Consider the following 23,451-nt stretch of genomic DNA (forward strand, 5'->3'; position numbering starts at 1 on the left):
ACAATTTCATTTTTAAGTGTGAATGGTTAAGTTTGTAGCAATTGCGTCGAGCTAAATTCGATGTACTATAAAAAATAATATAAACGTGCAAAATTGGGCTGTAAACCGCACAATTGGGGTATTTTCGATCGATTGGGAGTCAATGTTAAATCGTTTTCGAACGAATAGGATTTCGGTCGAATGGGCCCAAAGCGTTAGCAACAGTGGCTGTATAATCAACATGGCTACTTTGTAATTTTTAAGGAAGACAAAGAAAATTAACATTAATTTTTATATTCTACTGAACTTTATTACAGGGAGCCTAAAAACGGAAATTTCAAGGATGAATCCGTATATTTTATCACCGTAAAATAATATAAAATAGATTTCGAGGTCTTAGAGGTCCAAATAATTATAAAAGTGGGCTACACTTACATGGTCAACATGAAAAAAATGTTCCTGACGTTGCCAATGCTTTTAGCTAAGAATTATAATTATACCCAGTGATTATTATAATTTTTACAATAACACACCCCTGTTAACGTTTTGCAAAGCCCTTTTACAAGGGCCAGATCTATGAATTAAAGCTCCCAATTTCCTAATGATATCGACAGTATGTGATTTGAAATGTCACCTTACTAATTTTTAAGAATGCAATTCCGAAATAAGCAGGAAAAGGGTGAAAGGTTTAAAAGTTACGTTATTTAACGCAGGGTTGGCTGATTTAAATCAACTTGATGTAAATCACAATTTAAATCGCGATTGCAATCAATGATTTTTTTCAAAAGAAATTCACGGATTTAAATCAATTTTTTATATAGTATTTTTTACAAAGAAAAAACCTTGTCAATTGCTATAATTTAGGTTTAAATATAATCTTTCTTGTACTTCCCCCCTAATGCTGCATTGGATTCTACCTGTGGGTGGGAATTCCACCGAATTTTTTTTGGAAAGTACCAAAATAGTTTAAAAAAAATAAAAACTTCTATATGATTATTAGCTTAAATTGAATAAATTCATTATACATATATATAGATTAAGTCTTTAAAAAATTAAAATATTTGTTTTAAGTAAAATTATGATTATTTAAAACTTTAAAATTATACATATATATAGATTAAGTCTTTAAAAATTAAAATATTTGTTTTAGGTAAAATTATGATTATATAAAACGAATCAATAAAAATCCGATTTAAATAAAAAAAATCGATTTATTTGATTTTTTTTAAATAACAAAATTGACAACCCTGACTTAACGTAATATTTCTTCTATTTGATATATATAAAGCGTTTTTCGTATTATAATATGTGTATTTATCTTGAGAATCAACCCAGTGTGGAGGAACAATAAACGCACTGACACAATATGATATAAATTCCTCAACGAAAATGTACCAAGTATCTGGAAGTGAATTATTATATTATAATAATGTACTGTCAAGCGAATTTATTAATATTTTCAATCAGCGTAAGCAATGTGCGGGGCCCACATCATTTCGATTGCTAAATGCTTAATCGAAGTGCATTGACGTGTAGGAGTTTCCCAGGTTTGGTCATTGTTCGATAAATGTAAAATTTTTTAAATATTTTCCAGTCATGGGTTCGTTTGCATGGCTTCTGATCATATTTTTCTTTTTGGTACGTTTTTTATTAATTAATTATAAATTTAAGGTTTTATCAAATAAAGTTAATTTGACATTAATAACCACGAATACTTAGATTAAAAATTTTAAATAAACCAATTTCTTATTTATAATAATGGTTGAGTTTGAGGGCATACAATTAAAATTAAAAGTTGAGAAATTTTGGGGGACATGGTTGTATCTGGTAGTAATGTGGTTTGAATATGTTTTGAGCACTGCATTTTTAAGTTCCGATTACTTTCATGGCGAGGCTGACAATTTGCGTCTTTTGGTACAGAAAACTGTTGGCAGTCAGAAGCCGATATGGAACCTGGGTCATATGGTCAACCACATAGCGCAGATTGAGCATTTCTTGGAGCTGGGTGCAAATACTCTGGAGAGCGATATCACCTTCACTGATAACGGAGTGCCCCAGTACACTCATCATGGCCTTCCTTGTGAATGTTTTAGAAATTGCTTGTACAAATCTCAGTTTTCAGAATACCTGAACGTTATTAGCCAAAAGACAACTCCCGGTAAGTGTGTTAAACAATAGAGTTATTTATTTATAAGCTAAGCTGAATACGGTCGATATGAATCTGGGATTCATCCAGAAGTGCATTATGCGAGAAACTAATTGGGTCATTCCACGTGTAATCATCTAGTGATGCCACCAAGGGTCAACCGATTTTAATGAAATTTTACACAGGTGTTTAAGGTCCCATTGCAACAACTTTCCCACATTTTTAGCCAATCATATTGAGTAGTTATGTTTTTACGGTACTGTGAAAAAACCTCTGATTTTCAGGATTTGTCTTGACCCTTTTTGGTAGTGTTTAGGAAAATATGTTTCTGAAAATTTGGCTTTAGAAATTGGTTTTGTATTTGATTTACTATGGGTCAATGAATGACACCCCTCCTATAATTGAACTTAGAATTTTTGTCAAAATTCGCAATTTATAAATATCTCGAGATCGTACCTTAGGAAAAATATATACATATCAAAATAAGTATTTTCTGAAAGCCCTTGTTGTAATCTTTAAGAAAATACTAATTTAAAAAAAATCGAAGTTGGACCTTTTTTCCTGGGGGGTCTCAGAGTGACATCCCCCAAAATATTAAATTTCGTGTTTCGGGGCTAATTGGGAGACGGGTACTTATCATAGACTCGTGAGAACACCGCCAATTTATGCGCAGGATATATTGCTAATACCCCACGAAGTTTCAAAAGCGTAGCTTAAGCCAAATTTTCAGAAACATATTTTCCTAAACACTACCAAAAAGGGTCAAGACAAATCCTAAAAATCAGAGGTTTGTTCACAGTACCGTAAAAACATAACTACTCAATATAATTGGCTAAAAATGTGGGAAAGTTGTTACAATGGGACCTTAAACACCTGTGTAAAATTTCATTAAAATCGGTTGACCCTTGGTGGCATCACTATATGATTACACGTGGAATGACCCAATTTGGTTTTTAGGAATAAAAAATTAACTTAAATTCAAAATGTATTTTCGTTAAACCATTTTTTTTCTTTTACTAATAATTATTGCATTTCATTTGATGTTCAACCTTTTAATGGAACAGGAAATGAATTATACAGAAGCACGTATGTCCTTCAATATTTGGACATAAAAATACAACGTCTTACTATGCCTGTGAAAAGAATAGCAATCGATAACCTGGCGAAACAATTAATAGCTTCTTATTTCAAAAATGGTACTGATTACTACTTTTTTTGGTGATATTGTGTTGGCAAACATCCGTTTGTGCTCTTTCAGGAACTGTCAATCCAACTTTGAAATTTATTATTGGAATGCCCAAACCAGAAGACATTCCATTAGTTAATGTTTTTCAAGATACTTTCAAAAACCATGGCTTAGAACATTTGATGAAAGATATTGGTATGTAGTATTGCATCTGCAATTTTTAAATATCGAAACCAGTATAATTAAACACTTATTAATTGTATTAATCCAATTAAAAGATTATTGGCTATATTCTACCTCGTAGTGTCCCAAACAGAGCTATATAAATAAATAACTTAATAAACGAATAAAAATAGAATTAACAACTTTAATTACGCAATATAAGTTACAATTATAAAGATGTTTAAAACATCGACTTGTTTCGCATCTACTTAGGCGCATATTTAGGTCTGGAACACAGTGGTATAAATTCTATTTTAATTCGTTTGATTTTATACGCAAGAAGGCAAAAATAGTTTTTAACTTTTAACGAATAAATAAATATTTGCAGTTTGAATTTTCAGAAAGGTAGCAAAATTCAATGAATGGACCATTTTCCCAGAAATTAGAATTTAGAATGAGCGGTAATTTTGATGAATCACTCAAGTGGTTATGTTTGAATGGGGCAGTACATTTTTTAGCAGATATTAAGAGTGATGTAAATAAAGAGTATTCGACTTTACATGGAAGAGATGGGACTTTAAGATATCCTGTCTTATAAATCCTAAATTTCTGGGGTCAGTTGTCAATTGCTGGTGCCAGTTATCAAGATACCTACTAATTTTAAATAATTTAACTTTTCAATTATGTTTACGCAGAAACGGTTGATAACTTGCTACGGTAATAGTTAGTGTAGGGAGCTGTTGGCTCGAACGCGTGGCATGCAGGGCTTGCCACCACCCTCCTACGCATTGTAACCCGGCCACCTGAATTAATGGCTTCAAAAGTCGAATGATGACTTAGGCCTAAGGTGGTGCCTTGGGTATTAGCCTAGCTGACTATTATTTTATTATTATTAACGTGAATAGTATAGATAACAAGTTTAAAATTAACAGCATTGCGGAGTGGTTAGCACTTTCGCCTCGCAGCAAGAGGAGCCGGGTTCGATCCCATCTTGTGGCACTGGGTGAATGCTCGGAACAACTCCTTCCGCGTTGAGTTTGCAAGTTCTCTCCCCACTGGTTTAAGGGGTTGCCCCTTCCATAAAAACTTGTTGAGGTTAAAGTTAATAGTTAGTGTAGGGAGCTGTTGGCTCGCGTGGCTTGAAGGGCTTGCCACCACCCTCCAACGCATCGTAACCTGGCCACCTGAATTAATGGCTTTAAAAGTAGCTTGATGACTTAGGCCTAAGGTTGTGCTTTGGGCAATAGCCTAGCTGATGATGATTATTATTAGGATATATTTTCCTTTAAGGTTGGGATATATGGGACAACGGGGACTTGGAGAAGTTGAACTCTCAGTGGGAAAATACAACTGTTACCAAGAATATATGGCAAGGTGACGGTGATATCAATTGTAACCGGAGAAGTGCCGATCGGATAACGCAAATCTTGAACTATAGAGATTCGGATTCCGAGACTTACATGAGGAAAGTGTATTACTGGACCGTGGACGGAAAGGCGACCATGAGAACTCTTTTGGAACTTGGTGTGGATGGAATGATCACCAATCAGCCAAATCTGTTGAAAGAGGTCCTCAATGAAGAAGGCTTTCGAAAGCGATTTAGGCTCGCGACATTAAAAGACGATCCTTTCGAAAAAATAATCAATTCGGAGACAAGGCAAAGGAAAAGACCTAATACGGAAAATTTGGTTCACATCGGAGATTTAACACAAAAATCTAATCAACGGGAAGAATTTTTAAAATAGAAATGGGTTTTTGTTTTACTTTTTAAATAATTAAAAATACTGGTTTATCTTAATGTGGTATCTAAATATGTTGTGTATTTATAAAAATTATATGTTTTTAATGTTGTATAGCTTTTTATTTACTTTCTAAACTAAACAAAAAATTACACGGTTTTTATATGTTGTATCTATTATTTAAAAAAATTCTATAAAAATTGCAACTGGTTTTCAATGATGTTGTTCAACCTTTTGGTTACTTTTTAATCAATTTTAGAAATAAAAGATATTTCGTAGCATAATTTAATTTTTTAAATGCAAAATTATGTAACATACGGTAGTTTTTACCTCTCCGAGAGGACTATGTCCCCTAAGAGGGGTTTTACAATCACCGTGTCTGTCTGTGGGTCTATCTGTCGGGGCTGCGAACACGTATGCATTTTCAGGGCAAAGTACAATCACTGCGTTCGCAGTTTCTTGGAATTAGGGACAACCTTTTTCCAAAAGTGCCCTCTTTTTCTCATTGAGTGTAGCATAATTTTGTTTTTGCAAATTGCGTATTTTTCGGGTGGGACTCGAACCCTAGAACCCTTCACGACAGGCGAACGTTCAACCACAGAACCAAGGATACATGTTACGCTTGACTGAAAATTAGAAACTCTTCCGAGGAGAGGTATATTTAGGCTGGCCAACTTGTGTTAATTACAGCTCCCTTTATCCCATGTGCCTTGTAAAATTAATTGTGGGATAAATTTAGTGTTGCGTAACGACCAATTTAATCTTAAATTATTTTTAGTCCTTCGTTGTTGCTGTCACATTTCAAATATTTCGATTAAAAGTCAATTGCTATTCGTTATCCTTGATTTCTGACAACCTTCAATAATTGTAACGCATAACGCGCCTGTTACGGAATTCAAATCGTCAGATTTATTTCTGGGCTTAGACATTTTCCTATTTATCTTGTTTCATCAAGATATATTGACTTTGTTTTCATTTCATCAGAGCAATGAGCTTTTTTATCACTTAATAAATGATAGGAACGTGTGTTTTTTCGGTATCTACTTGCTAGGCCTACTGTTAAATAATAACACAACCAAAATATATGAGGTTTATTGACCTCAGCCATACCTCATAGACATCTGCACGGTGTTTCCTGTATGACAAGAGTTATTTCACTTAGTAATAACAGAAAGTGATGGTTCCGGGTGAACATTTCGATAGAGTCGTATAGCTTGAACCAAGTATTGTTTTTTACAGTTCCTTAGAAAGGTTAGATAACGTCAAGGAAAAGCTTATTGTTAATTTAAAGAAATTCATTGGAGATAGTTAAAAATTTATAACGGTTAGGCTTCCGGTTTGGAACTTTTTATAGAAAATGTATATGGAAAATAAAACTTAAAATCACTTTAAACAAATTATATATAACTTTAGAAACAAGGTAAAAATCTAAGTAATAATTACAACTGATAAAAGAAACACAAAAATAATGTAACTAATTAAAGTCAAAAGTAATTTTAAAATGTCAATTATCACGTGATATGTTCGTGTCTATTATCATTATAGGTGGAATATTTTATATCTTTCAGTTTAAATTAATCTCGATAAAATAATTTAGCGTTCATCATTTATTTGGCTCTGTAATCTGTACAACAGCTAACATTTTTCTCACTTATCAAGATTAGGCTGATTAGGATTAAAAGTTACGCACCATGTACAAAATTATAAATAATGAGATTAATGCGATATTACGCCAATGGTTCTGGCCTTTTTCCCAGCCAAGATGCTCAAACCAATCCTCCTCGACCTCCTGTGCTTGGCTCTAGCGTTCCAAGTAAGTAAATTTAGAAATATTATTAAATTTAAATTACACTTTTTTGTATTCATATAAATAATACTTTTTATTCAATTTATACTTTTTCTTGTAATATCTTATGCAATCTTTCATAAAAACAATTCATTTTACAATCATAAAGAATAATGTGGTAGTTCCACCACGTTTAGAAAACAATTGCAAAAAATTTTTGTTTATGAAAACAAATTTACGTAAACTTAGGTTTCTCTGTCTTCTCGTCGACCAATATGGAATTTAGGCCATATGGTGAACGCGATAAAACAAATGGACAGTTTCTTGGACGATGGAGCCAACGCTTTAGAGAGCGACGTATCATTCAACAAGTACGGTGAGGCCCAATACACGTATCACGGAGTTCCATGCGACTGTTTCAGAGACTGTTTACGTTGGGAATACTTCACAACCTTCTTAGAATATATAAGGGATAAAAGTACTCCAGGTAAGATAATATAAAGCTAGGAGAAAGATTCAGGGTGTTTATATTGAGCAATAAAGGTACCCATGCAGTGGCGTACCGAGGGGTTGTGGCACCCGTTAAAAATGTTGATATGGCGCCTCCGATGCGTGTCATTAATAAAATAAATTAGGTATAAATATTTAGGGCTCGGCGTCTGGATAGGAAATTTTTCTTTATTACTTTTATATCTACATGTATATCCAAAAATTATCCGAATAAAAACTTATTTGTGGCATATTAAGTCGTATAATAGTCGCGAATAATATCCACAAATAAACAGTTAATCGAATTTTTTATGATTAATTGAAATTTTGGTGGTTAATTTATCCGTTTCCCCGAGCTCTATAAATATTGATTTATCTCTTACATACTACGTCGTTGGTTCTGTTCTACTGTAAATTATAAGCTAATTAAATTCCCAACGAAATCCAGATGAGTTCGTCCTGTGACAGTGTTCTGTAATTTATTGTTAAAAACTAAATTCTAAGCGAATTTAATTAATTTGAAATGTCAAACGCATCTAAAGGACCTTTAGGAACATTCAAATATAATCAACGTATATAGTTGGAATAATTTTGGGCCTTTTGGCGCCCCTCTTGAGCGACGCCCGGTTGAATATGCCCCCTCTGCCCCCTATAGCTACGCCTCTGCACCCGTGTATTTAAGTACTCCCACATTTCTCTAATTGCAAAGCTGGTGTCAACTTTAAGAAAATAATTAATTACTTTCAATTTCTTTTGATGTTATGGCTTTTAAATTATCGTTTAAAGTACCCCAAATTAAAGTATTCTTCTAAATACTTTCCTCTTAAGGTTCAGGCAGCTATAGACCGTCGTATGTCCTCCAGTTTTTGGACCTGAAAATGTCGAGTTTCTCACAATCAGTGAAAGAGAAAGCTATTTCAGATGTGGCCCAGAAACTAATCGCTCACTTCTACAATAGTACGAAAATTGAAATAATACTTTTTTCTGGTAACATTTTAAGAAATATTCAATTACAGAATCTCCAGCTCCCCAATTGAAATTTATTATGAGCTTACCTCATTCCAATGATATCAAACTTGTTTCCATTTTGCACCAAATATTTCGAAGCCACGGATTGGAGCACTTAACCAAAAATATAGGTCAGTGATTGAGGGAGTTAAGATCTCTTAAACATAAATTTGATTTTAAATCCAGATTTATAATAATTTAATCGTTATTATTATAATTTAGGCTGGGACGTCTACAGTTACGAAGATTTGCACAATTTACGTTATAAGTGGACTGATATCAGAGACACGACTAAGAATATTTGGCAAGGAGATGGTATCACCAACTGTCTCCCGAGGAACTCAGCCAGACTACAACAAGCGATCCATTTCAGAAATTCAGTCTCCGACTCCTTCATGACTAAAGTCTATTACTGGACAGTGGATAAAAAATCGACGATGAGAACGGTGTTGGATATGGGCGTGGATGGAATCATGACCAACCATCCGGCCAGATTAAGGGACATTCTCAACGAAGGCGGCGTCAGAAATCGCTTTAGGATGGCCAACCACGCTGATAATCCATTCGAAAAATTCCAAACCTATTCTAAGCAATATATTTCGTTGGAAAAGTCAATAATTCTTCAAAATGTTGACGACGACGAGGTCCGAGAGGTGTCTGATTATTACGAACCATTGCCTGGAAGCCAAAACCGAAGTGCGGACTTAAATTTCGTTTAATATTTAATACGGGACTGTAATTGCAAAAAAAGTTTTATTCACAAGGTCATTGGAATCTATTAAACCTAATTTTCTAAATTAAAATAGCGACTTTCTATAAAAATGAAAATTATTTTAAATGCCTTATGAGTGTATAACTCTTAGTAGCAAACAGACCCATTAATATGGCAGTAAGGTGCTGTATGCTTCATATCTCTTCACGGGATAGAGTTGAAATGGTAAATGAGATCGAAAGACCTTTACATGACCTCGAAATCCCTTTATTTATTTTGTCGATGGGGACTCATCAGGTGGATAGGGATTTGGCAGCATGACGTGACGCCGTACCTCTGGCTATGGCCGCCATGCTTGTATTTTTTTTCATTTGGAAATAGCATGGGTGACGTATTATCTACGTCATGCTGCCAAGTCACTCTTCTGCATAACTCTCCAACTGATGAGGTGCTATTTTTGGTGCTTTAAATCAATAGACATGGTTATTGAAAAGGTGTTGTAATTGTATTTTCGGTGTGGGAAAATATCTCTTTTAGAGACTTAATTGAATTGTTAGGTTTTGTGCTTTTATCTATTGTGAAAGTGTTGTAATGTTTTTTTCACAGGGTGCTTGAATTATTAATTTTAACCACAGTTTTTGTTTAAACCGGTTTAAATTAATTTCACATAATTATAGCTTCTGTAAATTCTGTTTAACTGTAAATACCAATTCACCATTAACCAAAAAATGTAAATTAAGTAAAAAAGTACAAAATGTCTGCGTGTAGATTAAACTAAATAAATTTGAAAACATTTAGTTTTTCTTTTATGCGAAAAATTATCAATTAAACCACTATGATTAGAATTATCAAATCAAGATTAGAATTATTAAATCATTTATTAGATTTTGAATCATTTAATAATCATTAATGGGGCATCTTAAAGCTCAGAAATTTTCCCTCTGGAGCAAACATTGTTTTTATTCAAATCGAATGAAATTTTTCAAATAATTAAAGTACCGTTAATGTAAGTTAAAGTCTTTATCATTTCATACATCATTTGTATAAAAAGAAAAGTTAGTTCAACGTCATCCACTTACAAGGAGAGTACCTGAGTTGTTTATTGCTGATTTTATTCAAAGTCGAGCGTAATGTAGACCTATATGAGACATGAAATTTCCCAAAAGGAGACGTTGCACCACCCATTCGATTTGACATGGTAACCGAAAATGTTTTTGACCACTTAAATTATTTCCTTATTTTACCCAAAAATGTTCCAATTTACCCAAACTCGATGAAATTTCCCTATAAATGTGGTCCAAAATGCACATTTCGTGATTAATTATTTTTTTTAAATTTTCGTGAAATCGAGAAAATCCCATGCTTTTTTAAATGGATATTTTTTGTTTTAAGTAATCAAAAACATTTTCGGTTGCCACGGCAAATTGAATGAGTAGTGCAACGTCTCCTTTTGGGAAATTTCATATCTCAGACAGGTCTACTTTACGCCTGACTTTTTAACAAAATCGGCCATAAACACCTCGGGTGCTCTCCTTGTTAGAGGTAAATTCAGTAGTATTAGAAAAACTCAAATTTTTATATAATATCTATCAAATATTTTTAATACATAAAAATGGTAACTTCTTTTTTAATCCACAAATTTTAATTATAATTATAATTATTATAAGGCGCCAAACGACTTAGCCTCCGAAACCCTAACTGTTGTATCTTCTCCATATATCAAGTAATAAATTGAATTGAATTGAATTGAATTGAGTTGAAATGAATTGAATTGAATCGAATTGAGTTGAGTTGAGTTGAGTTGAATTGAGTTTAATTGAATTGAATTGAATTGAATTGAATTTTAAACAATATATTTATTATTTTGAAATATGACCATATTTTGGTTTTTTGATGCCTGGTGTATAATACCTTGTCCAAATCGTTTCACGAACAACAAATATTGATAAAAGTCGCCTTTCAACGAAGGGAGTTAGTGCCGTCTAGGAGCAACAAACACAACACCCCACACAAGGAGAACGCAACCCGTCAAAAGTCGTGGATTTTCTTGGGTACTGACCGTACAGTTTTCATTGGTTAGACGCTTTAGCGCCTGCTGTCTTCCCCCCCCCTCCCCCCGCCCGTAAAACGTTCAGCGTAAAGGCTCGTGACGCTCGTCTAATGAAATTCGTACACAACCCTTTGTTAGCGTGTTTAAAGGCTAGCTGCGTTCTCCTTGTGTTTGTTGCTCTTAGGTGCCGTAGAGTCTGACATAAAATTTGAGACAGGAGACGATTCAGAAAAGTCCTGTTATAATCTATTACAGGACGCATCACTTGAGATATGTAAGAAAAATGTTAGCGGTTGTATAGATTAAAGATTAAAAATAATCACTACGTTATTCTTGTATCATATTACTACAAATTATTATTATTATAAAAGATGAGAGACTCCCGTCAATCATGTGATAATTGATATTTCAAAATTTGTTATAAACGTGACTTAGATTTATCAGGCATCTTAGGGTAAATTTACTATACATTTTTTGTTTATCATATAAAACTTAATTAAATTATGAATATCTTTTCCATAAACAGTTTCAAATCGAAAACATCATATTATTAAAATATTTAATTATGATAAATATAAGTTAGTGGGTGGCGCAGTGGTTAGCACTTTCGCCTCGCAGCAAGAGGAGCCGGGTTAGGTGTCAGATTGTGGCACTGGGTGCAAACTCGGGACAACTCCTTCCACGTTGAATTTGCAAGTTCTCTCACCAATGGTTTTAGGAGTTTTTCCCAAGATCTTCGGTTTCCCCTGCCATGAAAACTTGTTGAGGTTAACGGTAATAGTTAGTGAAGGGAGCTGTTGGCTCGCGTGGCATGCGGGGCTTGCAACCACCCTCCTACGCATTGTAACCCGGCCACCTGAATTAATGGCTTTAAAAGTCGTTTGATGACTTAGGCCTATGGTGGTGCCTTGGGTATTAGCCTAGCTGATTATTATTATTATAATTAACACCTCAACATAATCTGTGTCCGAACTTTTATTTGCTACTGAACTACTAAACTAAAGTACAATAATAATTGATACGACGTTTGTGTAGATTTGGGTAACTATAAGGCGTTATTTAAAGTGTTTTGCTGTAAATGAAAGTTGAAATGCTCTGTCGAAAACTCCAAAGAATTGAAATCTCAGAAGTCGACGCACTTGGTGTTGGAGATAAGCGCCCCTTCAAAGTGACCTTCGAACATCTGATCCAACTAATCGCGAATAACAAAGGTGTTGATACATGCTTTAGCCTAAATTGATAATTCTGACTTTTGGTTTTGTAACTTAGGCAGAGTGTTCGAGTCTTCGCGGTCGAACACAGCCAGAAAAACCGCCGAGTCTTGCTTGTGTTCCTCTTTATTTTCAACTTATTTCTAATGGCCGATACTATCGAGTTTGTAAATATTTTTGGCAGTTTATTTATAACATAAATACAATAATTTCTGACAATTTGAGTTCCGTTTTAAACCCTAATTATATTTTAATTTAAGCGTAATGAGAACGGGCTACGCTGTTTTTGATATAATGAAAATATCATCAACAGTATCTTGAGTGGGAAAACAAGTAGGATATGGAATAAGGTATTCTCATTCCTAGTGCGAAGTATGAATTCAGGATTATAAAAAAGAAAAGACTTCTAACTTTTACTCCAACGATACTGCCAATATGCCTAAGCTAAGCCTCATGGGAATTTTATGTTTCGCTTCAACGTTCCAAGTAAGTAAATTTTTCAATTAAATACAATTTTTTAATTAAATTTATAATAAATAAGATATTTATTTTAAGAAATTTAATTGATACTTTAAATATTACTCTTAAATTTTTATAAAAACCAGTTGAATATCCAAGAATGATGTAGTTTAGAACCAAAATTAAAATTACTTTTTGTGATTATAGAAAATATTTATTAAAAATGTAGGTTTCTCTGGCTTATCGTCGACCAATATGGAATGTGGGTCATATGGTGAACGCGATAAAACAAGTGGACAGTTTCTTGGACGATGGAGCCAACGCTTTAGAGAGCGACGTATCTTTTAACAATGACGGCGTTGCCGAATACACGTATCACGGGGTTCCATGCGACTGTTTCAGAGATTGTGTACGTTGGGAATACTTCGCAACCTTCTTAGAATATATAAGGGATAAAAGTACTCCAGGTAAGTTAATATTAATATTAGAACACATTAACTATGTATATAACTTCAAATAAAGAAACTTAAAGCAAGTGTCGGTTTGACGTCAAGTAGTTTTTTTTTCAACAGATGTCGCTATCACCGTAATCAAAATAAGATAGTTAAGATAAATTTTTCCCCAAACGACGGGTACTTATAGGTACCACTCGCGTTGATTGGGTCGTTTGTAAATTGGTCAATGACATTAATTACAGTAATTTTTAACAATATTTTTACATGAGATATACAGGGTGTTTTTCTTTTGCTCGAAAAAGTGATTTTTTTTTCAAACACTATGTTTTCCTGAAAGTTTAAATTTGTACTGAACATTATACGTGCCGGGGCACACTTTCTACCAAAATTGCATCTAAATCGAAAAATATTTTAACGTTTTTTGAAAATTTAAATTTTTCCGCTAGGTGTTATAAGAAAATTGTCAATGAGAGAATTGTAGAGCGTCACCGAAAACGTACAAATAGCGTTGGCGTTAAAAAATAGACGTCTTTTCCACTGAAAAAAATACTACTTGAAAAAGTGACAAGTTGGGCAAGCGGAAATAACTTTTTTTGAATTCCATTGGGAGAGTAGTGTAACTTTATGAAAGTCAGAAATTTGTTTATCTGGTTTTTAATGCAATAAACACCGCCAAAAAATCGAGGAGACAATGTCGAAGAAGGTATTACACGATTTAATTTCGTAGGATGATTAATGCGAATTTTTTTAAAAATCAAAGACATTTTATTTAACTACTTTCAAACAAAATTTATAAACTACGTTTCGAAAATAGCACCTTCGGCTGCGATGCAAGCCTGGACGTGAACAATCATATTGTCGAAGGTGGCAAGAAATCCCGAAATGAGCTAGAATAACAACTTGACGAACTGCCGTTGGCGCAACGAGCAAGACTGTGGTTTCAGCAAGACGGTGCCCCTCCTCATTACCACAGAGCCGTGAGAGATTACCTAAACAACGAATTTCCACAACGATGGATAGGGAGAAACGGTCCCGTACACTGGCCAGCAAGGTCGCCCGACCTGACTCCGTTGGATTTCTTTCTTTGGGGCTTCGTCAAGGACAAGGTGTACGCCACTCCGGTTGAGACCCTTGAAGAGCTGCGTCAACGAATTGTAAGCGCTTGCCGGGAAGTAACCCAGGAAATGATTCAAGCCGCCTTCGACAATATGATTGTTCGCGCCCAAGCCTGCATGGCAGCCGAAGGTGGTATTTTCGAAACGTACTTATAAATTTTGTTTGTAAGTAGTTAAATAAAATGTCTTTGATTTTTCAAAAATTCGCATTATTCATCCTACGAAATTAAATCGTGTAATACCTTCTTCGCCATTGTCTCCTCGATGTTTCAGCGGTGTTTATTGCATTAAACACCAGATTAACAAATTTCTAACTTTCATAAAGTTACACTACTCTCCCAATGGAATTCAAAAAAGTTAATTTAGCTTGCCCAACTTGTCACTTTATCAAGTCGTATTTTTTCAGTGAAAAAGACGTCTATTCTTTTAGCGCCAATGCTATTTGTACGTTTTTTTTAGATGCAATTTGGGGAGAAAGTGTCCCCCGGCACGTATAATGTACAGTACAAATTTCAACTTACTAGAAAACATAGTTTTTGAAAAAAATCACTTTCTCGAGCAAAAAAACAACACCCTGTATAGTTTAGGTTAATGTCCACTAAAGTCGCTTTTTTTTCGAAGAATCATGACCATCTCTAATAACAGGGGCCTTTCCATAATACAGGTGGCAATGATAGAGCCGACAGTTGCTTTAAGTTATCAGAAAATGATACAGTTAATTAAGTACTCCTAAAGATGAGTCACATTAACATTTGGTCACAAAGTAGAGTCGAAAAGGCTTTCATGTGTGAGCTTGTCTGTTCTCTTTTTCTACTAGTTGTGACTTCCCCTACTCGAGGTCATTCTTTAAGCGACTTGCCCTTTAATCATAGTTTTTAAATTTCTCGGATACTAATTAACGTCGGCGTGTTTTTACCCACAATTCTCTACTGATTTGTTTTCACCAAAAAACAGAACAAAAAATTGACACCTGGATATTGGGGACATTTCAATTTCTTCTGCTGATTTACTTCTGATAAAATTGTATTTAGATAAAGTATCTCTTATTAATCTCATTACTTGCCCTTTAAGATTCAGGCAGCTTCAGATCGTCGTATGTCCTCCAGTTTTTGGACCTGAAAATGTCGAAATTATCACAAAAGCGGAAAGAGAAAGCTATTTCGGATGTGGCCCAGAAACTTATCGATCACTTCTACAATAGTACGAAAATTTAAATAAAATTCAACCTGAAATGTGAATTAAAATCGTCATCATTACAGAATCTCCAACTCCCCAGCTTAAAATTATTATAAGTTTACCTAATTCCGATGACATCAAATTGGTTTCAATTTTGCACCAAATATTTCGTAGCCACGGATTAGAGCACTTAACTAAAAATATAGGTCAGTGATTGAGGGATTAAAAAATCTTAAGAAATATTTAAAAACTAAATTCTGTTTATCTTTATTAAGGTTGGGACATCTACAACTACGAAAATTTGCACAATATACGCTATAAGTGGACTGATGCCAAACGCGTGACTAGAAATATTTGGCATGGAGACGGCGTTAGCAATTGGTTTCACAGAAATTTGGACCTATTGCAACAAGTGATCAATTTCCGAAACTCACGTTCGCACTCTTTCATGGCCAAAGTCTATTACTGGACAGTGGATAAGCAATCCACGATGAGAACGGCGTTGGATATGGGCGTGGATGCAATCATGACCAACCATCCTGCCAGACTAAGAGACGCTCTCAACGAAGGTGGCTATAGCACCCGTTTTAGGATCGCCAACAATATGGACAATCCGTTTGAAAAAATTTAAACGTATCCTTAAGAATATAGTGTTAAAAAAACAATAATTTTTAACAGCTTTGATAACGTTGAGGTTCAAGGATTTTCGAATATTAACGACCCATTGCCCGAAGTCCAAATCCAAAGTACCGACTTAAACAACGTTAAATATATTGTTTATTGCTGACCATTATAAGGGACCATTATTGCAAAGATTTGTTTTAGCCACTAGATCAATAAAATCAATTAAACTTGATTTCGGAAATTGTATTAATGAAGATAATTTTTAAAAGGCTCAAACACATAAGTTTAATTCCTTAAATTGGATAAACACAATTATTAATGGCATTTGCTACACAACTCTTCCCACCATTAGGGGGAGAGTGGTAAATTGACAGATAATTATATAACCTAAATAGACTCATAAATCCATTATTAATTGGAACTTCGGTAGTTCCTGTATTTCGGATTCTACAAAATTTGATTAATTTAAAAAAGTTCAAGATAAACATCAATCGATAGGAAATTATGTAACCCTTGCTGCCCTTAAATTAATTTTGACGATCAGAGCCCAAAAATGTGATCAGTGGCCATTTTTGATTTCGCAACGATTTCACTTTATGGTACATATATCTCCAACGGATATGGTAAAAAGGGTGAATAATTATCGATAATATATTACATGGCTTGGTTATACGTCTATTAATTTCGTCGATCGGGGCCCAGAACTTGGCAGTGCCAGTTTTCATCATTTTCCTACGTAACTCTGCAAGCAAAAGTGACATAAGACCCAAAAGTGTGTCAACTCTATCTTTGCGCCCGTTAAAATATTTACTGAGAGCTAGTCTCACAATAGACTACATCACCTACTAGTTGGAAAAGTACTAGCACCTTTAAATTTAGTCTATGGTCTGGCGCGATTTTATCTCTTCGATTTATTCTCCCGTAGACATACGTTCTAAAACGCCTCACTCGGTGGCGCTGGAGCATTTCAATTTTGATGACGTATTTTCAACCCCCTCTTCCACTCCCTCTTTTTACTTCGCGACCAGCTCTCCGTACTGACACACTTTGGGGTCTTATGTCGCTTTTGCGCAAACCATAGGTTTTGAATTGTTAATGATATATTAGTCGATAGGAAATATCAAACCCTCGCTGCCCAAATATTTTCACAATCCAAACCCCTAAATATGGGCCACTCCAGTTTTGTGATTTATCGATTTTATATCTCTAACTTCATTTCACGATTATTGGCGATAAATGTCTATTTGTATTTGGGAAAAATTGGAAATCTGTGGTTAAAGATTTTAAATCGATATATTTTATAAGGTTAGCCACATTCACAAGTAATTGATTTTGAAAATTTTCTTATTGATTAGGTACACGTAATACCCAAATATTTAAAAAAAACTATAAATTTCAGAAAAGTAAATAATATTTCGATGTGGTTCCATATCAGATTTAAGTAGTACTATGACATGTTTCACCATAAAAAAATTCATAACTTTATTACCTTTACCCAACGAACTACACGCCAATAACCAATTTTTATTCGTAAAATTGCGGAGATGCTTTGCAACGTAGACACGTGTTTTACAAAACATTATTAGACGAAGATGCGCGCGTCCTCGGCAACAAGGGGGTTTTTTGCTTAATCCATTTGTCGAGTAAGTATTTTTGAAAAATAAAAATTAGGTAGTTGAGAGTATCAATTTTCAGAGCTGTGTACCACTTCCGAACAATTTATCAGCATGCGCTCTCACTAAAAGACCGCTTAACCGATTTTGATAACATTTTCTCTACTTGCAATAAAATGTTTGCTCTTTCCAATGAGTCATTAATTTTCTATAGCTAAAATTTCGTGCAACCAACACTTTAATACAGAGGGTGATATTTTAAAACGCGCGCTGCTTAATATTTCAATACAGAAGGGCTCGTTCAATTTGGCACGCGCCTCTTAAAATAATAAAAATGCGCGCGGGCTATCAACTTTAGTTTTACAAATAAAACTAACCCAAACACGTGACTATCTTATTCGGTGACTCGCACGCATGCGTGTAGAGGGGAGATAAAAAGAAAATGGCATTTATTGAAAAACCTATTTCGAACAAAGGTAACCAAATCCTATGGAATTTTACGAGAGAAAAGCATTTTGTTAAATATTTCTAATATAATCATACATGTACATTCACAATATAAAATCTATATTGAAACATGTCAAAATCGCATTTCTTATCACAGGAACGAATATCTCTGCTAAGTCTAGACTAGATCTCTTCATTAACTAGACGTAAAATCAGCCTAACTTTATTCCACTTCCAGGGCTATACATGGCACTCGTATTTCATTGCTCTAAGTCTCAAGTGGCATTCATTTCGCTCCTGTAAGTTTCAAAGAGGTCCGAGAGAATAGTTATAAAATAACCTAGGCCATCTTGTTGAAATGTTGCCTCCCCGTTTCAGCTGTGGATCCGTTTTCTCTCCCACTAAAGAGCTTATGAACTCATTCTTAGGCATTGGCTGAACTATTCCAGGACAACATTTCAACAAGTTGGGCAAGCGTAAAGACATTTTATAAAATCAACTATTGTAGTAAGTCCTACGAAGTAAATGGCCTTGTGACATTTAAAAAGAACGTGGTTTATAAATAAACTTATATCATTACATAAAATGGGACAAGCCATCAGAATGTTACAATTAACGGAATTTACAATGCACGTTATTACAGAGTTAAACAATAATGCTAAATATGTTTCCGGAAGCTACCAACCACCGCCTCCCATAGACCAGCCACCACCTCCCGTAGGCCATCCACCATCCATTCCTTTCATTCCGTCTGCCCAACCTCCTCCTCCCATGCTACTGCTCCAACCACCGTCCATTCCTTTCATTCCGTTTTCCCAACCACCTCCTCCCACACTACTGCTCCAACCACCAGCGTCCCAGCCGCCACCCATCATGGGTGGCGCTCCATGTCCGAACATTTGGGGAGGTGCCTGATGATGAATTACTTGTGGAGGCGCTTGATGATGAATTACTTGAGTCGGTGCCTGATGATGGACCACTTTTGGCGGGGAGTGGTGATGGATTATTTTAGGTGGGCTCTTGTGGCCTCCCTTGTGCACATGAATTACTTTCACTTTTTGAGAGTGATGTCCACCGCCTCCTCTGAATAATCAAGAAATACAATTAGTTGATAAATAAATCACCTACGGGAGCCCCTAAAGTAAGAACAATTTTCCGGGTTTAGTCGTCAAATTCATTGTATATAGGCCGCAAACGGTTTAACTGTTGAATGCGCATTCGCTACTGTACGACTTTTTTCACTTCCGGGATTGACGTCACGAATAGCAATCGAAATAAGCGGTTTGAAGAGCCGCTTATTTTGTTGATAAACGCAATCGTGACGTTGCAAGCATGGCGACTTCTAATCTGCCTAGTAGTTTTAAACAAATTGATTTGTCCGATAATGAAGGAAATATTTATAGCATAGCAGCGCCATCGGACGATTATGACAGAATACGAATTGGTAAGTGTTGTTTCATTAATTTTTCAGCTATTAAGTTACCAAATTTATTCAAAATACTTAAATTAGCATAAGCCTCGGTCAAAATAACTTATTTGAGCTTTTAAGATGCAGAAAAAAATAGCAGATGACTCGACGTAAAATTCAGTCAATTTGCCTGGAGCCGTTCAGTAGAATACTACGTCACGTTAGCAATCGCAACTCAACGGTTGTTAAACTGTTTACTCTCCGATTACGGTTACTGAACGCGGCCATAATATAATGCGATTGATTAATAGCTAGTGTTGCAGGCTGTTTACCACCCACGTACAACACTAGAGCCCCCACTTGCTTTAAGCAAAGATTTGAATAACAACCTCAAGCGTATAGAACCTAGACCATCTTCTAAAAATGTAATTTTTTTAAAAATTGATTAAGCTTGCATAAAACCGGAAATGAAGTCGATTGCTTCACAGTATTTTGTGGGGTTACGGTAATTGTACGAGGCTAACAACTGTTTCTGCAAGTTCTCTCCCCACCCGTTAATGGGGTTTCCCCTTTCATAAAAACTTCTTGAGGTTAACGGTAATAGTGAGTTTAGGGAGCTATCCCTTACCAAAATTGGAGTCTTACTTTAGTCGCCAATTAGTCTCAATGTAGGATCAAGGATTTTTAAGTATTATGTAAGCATAAAAACTGATACCAGAATTGTGGGTCCTAAATAAAATCTATTTTAGTCTCAATAAAAGAGTTTTATTATTATATATTTAAATGAAACTCATTTTAGTCCCAGTTAGGAAGACTCATTTCTATAGACTTAAAAGCAGCTTAATTGAGAGTTGATTATGAGTTACAATATTATATTAAAATAAGAGTTATTTAAGACTTCAATTTAGTATCATATGGGGAGACTAATTTTTGTGGACTTGAAAGAGGCTTATTTGAGAGTTAATTATGGGTTACAATATTAGATAAAGATAAGAGTCATTTAAGACTTCACTTTAGTCTCATATTTGAAGACTCATATTTGGGGACTTCAAAGAGACTTAATTGAGAGTTTACTATGGGTTATAATTTTAGATAAAAATAAGAGTCATTTAAGACTTCACTTAAGTCTCATATTTAAAGAATCATTTTGGGGACTTGAAAGAGATTTAATTGAGAGTTTACTATGGGTTAGAATTTTAGATAAAAATAAGAGTCATTTAAGACTTCACTTAAGTCTCATATTTGGGGACTTGAAAGGGACTTAATTGAGAGTTGCTTAGAGGTAACAATTGGAAGTTAAACTAAAAGTAATCGTAAATTTAATGTTAAACTTTCGACTGGATCCTCTTATCTAGCTATTTTGGTAGTGTTATCTAAAATGAGTTTCACTCACGTGCCGCGCAATTGATATAAATATATGTACATTAGTCCAAACAATACACCAAATATTTCATATGATCTACTGTATTATACTTTTAAATTATACTTTTAAAATTATATTGTAGTAAAGTCCAAACAATGGAACTATAATGACCCCTTAAGATTAATGGTAATGGATTTGCAACTTGAATCTGGAAGCTTGGTTACAAAATGGTCATACGGGATTGGCTGGCTATATTTGGTTAAGCTAAATTTACTTGATACCCTCACATACTTAAAATTAAAATTTTTGTTATAAAATAACAGTTTCAAAATTTTAAGTCTATTAGAAAATAATTTTATTTTTTTAAAGGACACCCGAGCGTAAAAACTACCAGCTATATAGCGATCACCATGCAATAATTTGTGAAGAATTTCGCTATAGATTGCAGAAGACTGCTCACATACAGGGCACCCTGGATGTATATTAGTTTTACTGATATCGGCAGATTTCCAATTACAGCTAGAAGTCCTTTACCCAAATCGTGACCGTCACTTTTAAACTTAAAAAGGTTTTATTTAAAGCTGCTACAGTTCCAAATGCAGCCTCAAATCAGATTTAATTCATACTTATTCTGAGACTAACGAGAGTCTTAATTACGGTTGCAAAAAATCTTGTAAAATCAAGTTTTAAATAAGTATGCAAGAATAAACACATTTAAGACTTGATTTAGACTCAAAACAAGTATGAAATAAGAAGTAAATAAGGATCTATGTATTCGGAACTGTGGCTTTAAGACTTGATTTAGACTCAAAAAAGTATGAAATAACATCAATAAGGATGTATTTGGAACTGTGGCAGCTTAAATTAAGTCTTAAATGTGTTTATTCTTGCATACTTATTTAAAACTTGATTTTACAAGATTTTTGCACCGCAATTAAGACTCATTTTCTCAGAATAAGTATGAATTAAATCTGATTTGAGGCTGTATTTGGAACTGTGGCAGCTTTAAGTTTAAAAGTGACAGTCACGATTTTGGTAAGGGATTGGTTCGCGTGATGTTAAGGGCTTTCCTCTACCCTCATACCTGATTTAAAGGCATTAAAAGTTGCTTGCTGACTTGGGCATAAGTTCGTGCTTTGCAGTGGCGTAGACAAGGGGGGGGTTCCATGTCCAACCCCCCCCCTTGGGTCTACCTCTGACTGTTCTAAATTTCCACCCCTTCTCGACCCCCCTCTTAACATTCACATACTTGGACCCCCCCCCCTTGAGGAATTTCTGGCTACGCCACTGGTGCTTTGAGTGTTACCCAAAATGATTATGATTATAATTATTATTTTTATTATTATTATTATACCCATGCACTGGAATTGGTATGTAATGAACACCACCTCCGTGTCCTCCCCCATGGTGGCCACCGTGATAGCCATGATGGTGACCAAGAGCCAACGCGATTCCCGCAAGCTTAAGAAGATGCGAAGCTCTAGATGTCTTCAACAGCGTCCAGATAACGATAACAAAAATAGTATTTTTTGAAATGTTCCTCATTTTTCTATAAGAAAGAAAATAATGGTTGCATAAATAAACTTATATGACGCTGATATTATTTAATTAGCCTGTTAATAGCGGATTTTCTTTCATCATTACCAAAATATTAGACCGCACGCGGAGCAAGCGCGCGCAGGGAAGAGAGCGCTGTTATAGCGCGAACAGCGCGTGATTAAAGTCCTAAAACGTCACCGCGAAACAAAATTGCAGATCCCTTGGCGGGTAAATTTGGCTCGTTTAAAAATTAATTTCTCGTCATTAAAAAATATACAATTTTACGACTGATATTTTTGAGTTTATTTAAACATGATCTTTCAAATAGACCCTAGTTTTACCCAACCTGGACTTTTCCTTTAAGCATACCGCAACGTACCAAGTAGTACTCCACAAGTACAAAATGTTCTTCAGTTGTACCATAGTCCAAGATACTACAAATACTACGGCATAATTCTAAATAAGAGAGGTTTCACAGACAGTTCATAAACGCAATTCATAACGAGTGAAGGTATGGAGCTTTCCAAATGGGTCGATAGCAATATTTTAAATGTCTTACCTTTCCCACTGAAATCTGTGATGTGTGATCTCACCGTAGCAAACACCTCTTCTATATATACCAGCTATTCTAATTTCCTTTAAAAATATGTTTTCTCTTCAATTTGTTGTCTTTTACGGAATCTTTCACACAAATAAAAGCGAAGGATGGGCAGCAGACAATTCTTGGAGATGTTGGATTTCCTCAGGTTTTAAACGAAACGTTTCGTAACAAATTGGAAAACCA

General features: G+C 34.7%; 4 protein-coding genes across 4 annotated transcripts; 3 read left to right on the forward strand and 1 right to left on the reverse strand.

Moving 5' to 3' along the window:
• Window positions 1–1,920: 1,920 nt before the first annotated feature.
• On the forward strand, window positions 1,921–5,218 carry LOC149956079 (dermonecrotic toxin SdSicTox-betaIIB1bi-like). Its single transcript, XM_090166754.1, has 4 exons — window positions 1,921–2,137; window positions 3,190–3,321; window positions 3,384–3,506; window positions 4,764–5,218. The coding sequence occupies exons 1-4, from the start codon at window positions 1,942–1,944 to the stop codon at window positions 5,216–5,218; spliced, it is 906 nt and encodes a 301-aa protein (XP_090022880.1). The 5' UTR covers window positions 1,921–1,941.
• A 2,071-nt stretch (window positions 5,219–7,289) lies between these two features.
• Window positions 7,290–9,962, forward strand: LOC149956080 (dermonecrotic toxin SdSicTox-betaIF1-like). The gene is made up of 4 exons (XM_090164612.1): window positions 7,290–7,485; window positions 8,316–8,444; window positions 8,504–8,626; window positions 8,718–9,962. Exons 1-4 carry the CDS (start codon window positions 7,290–7,292, stop codon window positions 9,212–9,214), a joined length of 945 nt encoding a protein of 314 aa, XP_090020738.1. The 3' UTR covers window positions 9,215–9,962.
• A 2,897-nt stretch (window positions 9,963–12,859) lies between these two features.
• On the forward strand, window positions 12,860–16,565 carry LOC149956081 (dermonecrotic toxin SdSicTox-betaIF1-like). Its single transcript, XM_090164613.1, has 5 exons — window positions 12,860–12,954; window positions 13,157–13,394; window positions 15,569–15,697; window positions 15,757–15,879; window positions 15,949–16,565. The coding sequence occupies exons 1-5, from the start codon at window positions 12,904–12,906 to the stop codon at window positions 16,302–16,304; spliced, it is 897 nt and encodes a 298-aa protein (XP_090020739.1). The 5' UTR covers window positions 12,860–12,903; the 3' UTR covers window positions 16,305–16,565.
• A 2,469-nt stretch (window positions 16,566–19,034) lies between these two features.
• Window positions 19,035–23,402, reverse strand: LOC149956082 (uncharacterized). The gene is made up of 3 exons (XM_090166755.1): window positions 23,227–23,402; window positions 22,483–22,677; window positions 19,035–19,440 (listed from the first exon to the last, which is right to left on the reverse strand). Exons 2-3 carry the CDS (start codon window positions 22,671–22,673, stop codon window positions 19,035–19,037), a joined length of 597 nt encoding a protein of 198 aa, XP_090022881.1. The 5' UTR covers window positions 22,674–22,677; window positions 23,227–23,402.
• Between the last annotated feature and the right edge of the window lie 49 nt (window positions 23,403–23,451).

The sequence above is a fragment of the Leiobunum rupestre genome, chromosome 2, assembly GCF_980474605.1.
Source record: "Leiobunum rupestre chromosome 2, qqLeiRupe1.1.hap1, whole genome shotgun sequence".
Taxonomy (NCBI): Eukaryota; Metazoa; Arthropoda; class Arachnida; order Opiliones; family Sclerosomatidae; genus Leiobunum; species Leiobunum rupestre.

What these genes read in the sequence shown, in the direction of transcription:
- LOC149956082 (XM_090166755.1), bottom strand. Translation starts at nt 22,673, where the DNA reads ATGAGGAACATTTCAAAAAATACTATTTTTGTTATCGTTATCTGGACG. An exon ending in ATACCAATTCCAGTGCATGG is followed by an intron (nt 19,441 to 22,482) that starts GTATAATAATAA and finishes TTGATTATTCAG; the next exon opens with AGGAGGCGGTGGACATCACT.
- LOC149956079 (XM_090166754.1), top strand. Translation starts at nt 1,942, where the DNA reads ATGGTCAACCACATAGCGCAGATTGAGCATTTCTTGGAGCTGGGTGCA. An exon ending in TAGCCAAAAGACAACTCCCG is followed by an intron (nt 2,138 to 3,189) that starts GTAAGTGTGTTA and finishes TTAATGGAACAG; the next exon opens with GAAATGAATTATACAGAAGC. An exon ending in ACATTTGATGAAAGATATTG is followed by an intron (nt 3,507 to 4,763) that starts GTATGTAGTATT and finishes TTTTCCTTTAAG; the next exon opens with GTTGGGATATATGGGACAAC.
- LOC149956081 (XM_090164613.1), top strand. Translation starts at nt 12,904, where the DNA reads ATGCCTAAGCTAAGCCTCATGGGAATTTTATGTTTCGCTTCAACGTTC. An exon ending in GTTTCGCTTCAACGTTCCAA is followed by an intron (nt 12,955 to 13,156) that starts GTAAGTAAATTT and finishes TTAAAAATGTAG; the next exon opens with GTTTCTCTGGCTTATCGTCG. An exon ending in AAGGGATAAAAGTACTCCAG is followed by an intron (nt 13,395 to 15,568) that starts GTAAGTTAATAT and finishes TTGCCCTTTAAG; the next exon opens with ATTCAGGCAGCTTCAGATCG.
- LOC149956080 (XM_090164612.1), top strand. Translation starts at nt 7,290, where the DNA reads ATGGTGAACGCGATAAAACAAATGGACAGTTTCTTGGACGATGGAGCC. An exon ending in AATCGCTCACTTCTACAATA is followed by an intron (nt 8,445 to 8,503) that starts GTACGAAAATTG and finishes ATTCAATTACAG; the next exon opens with AATCTCCAGCTCCCCAATTG. An exon ending in GCACTTAACCAAAAATATAG is followed by an intron (nt 8,627 to 8,717) that starts GTCAGTGATTGA and finishes ATTATAATTTAG; the next exon opens with GCTGGGACGTCTACAGTTAC.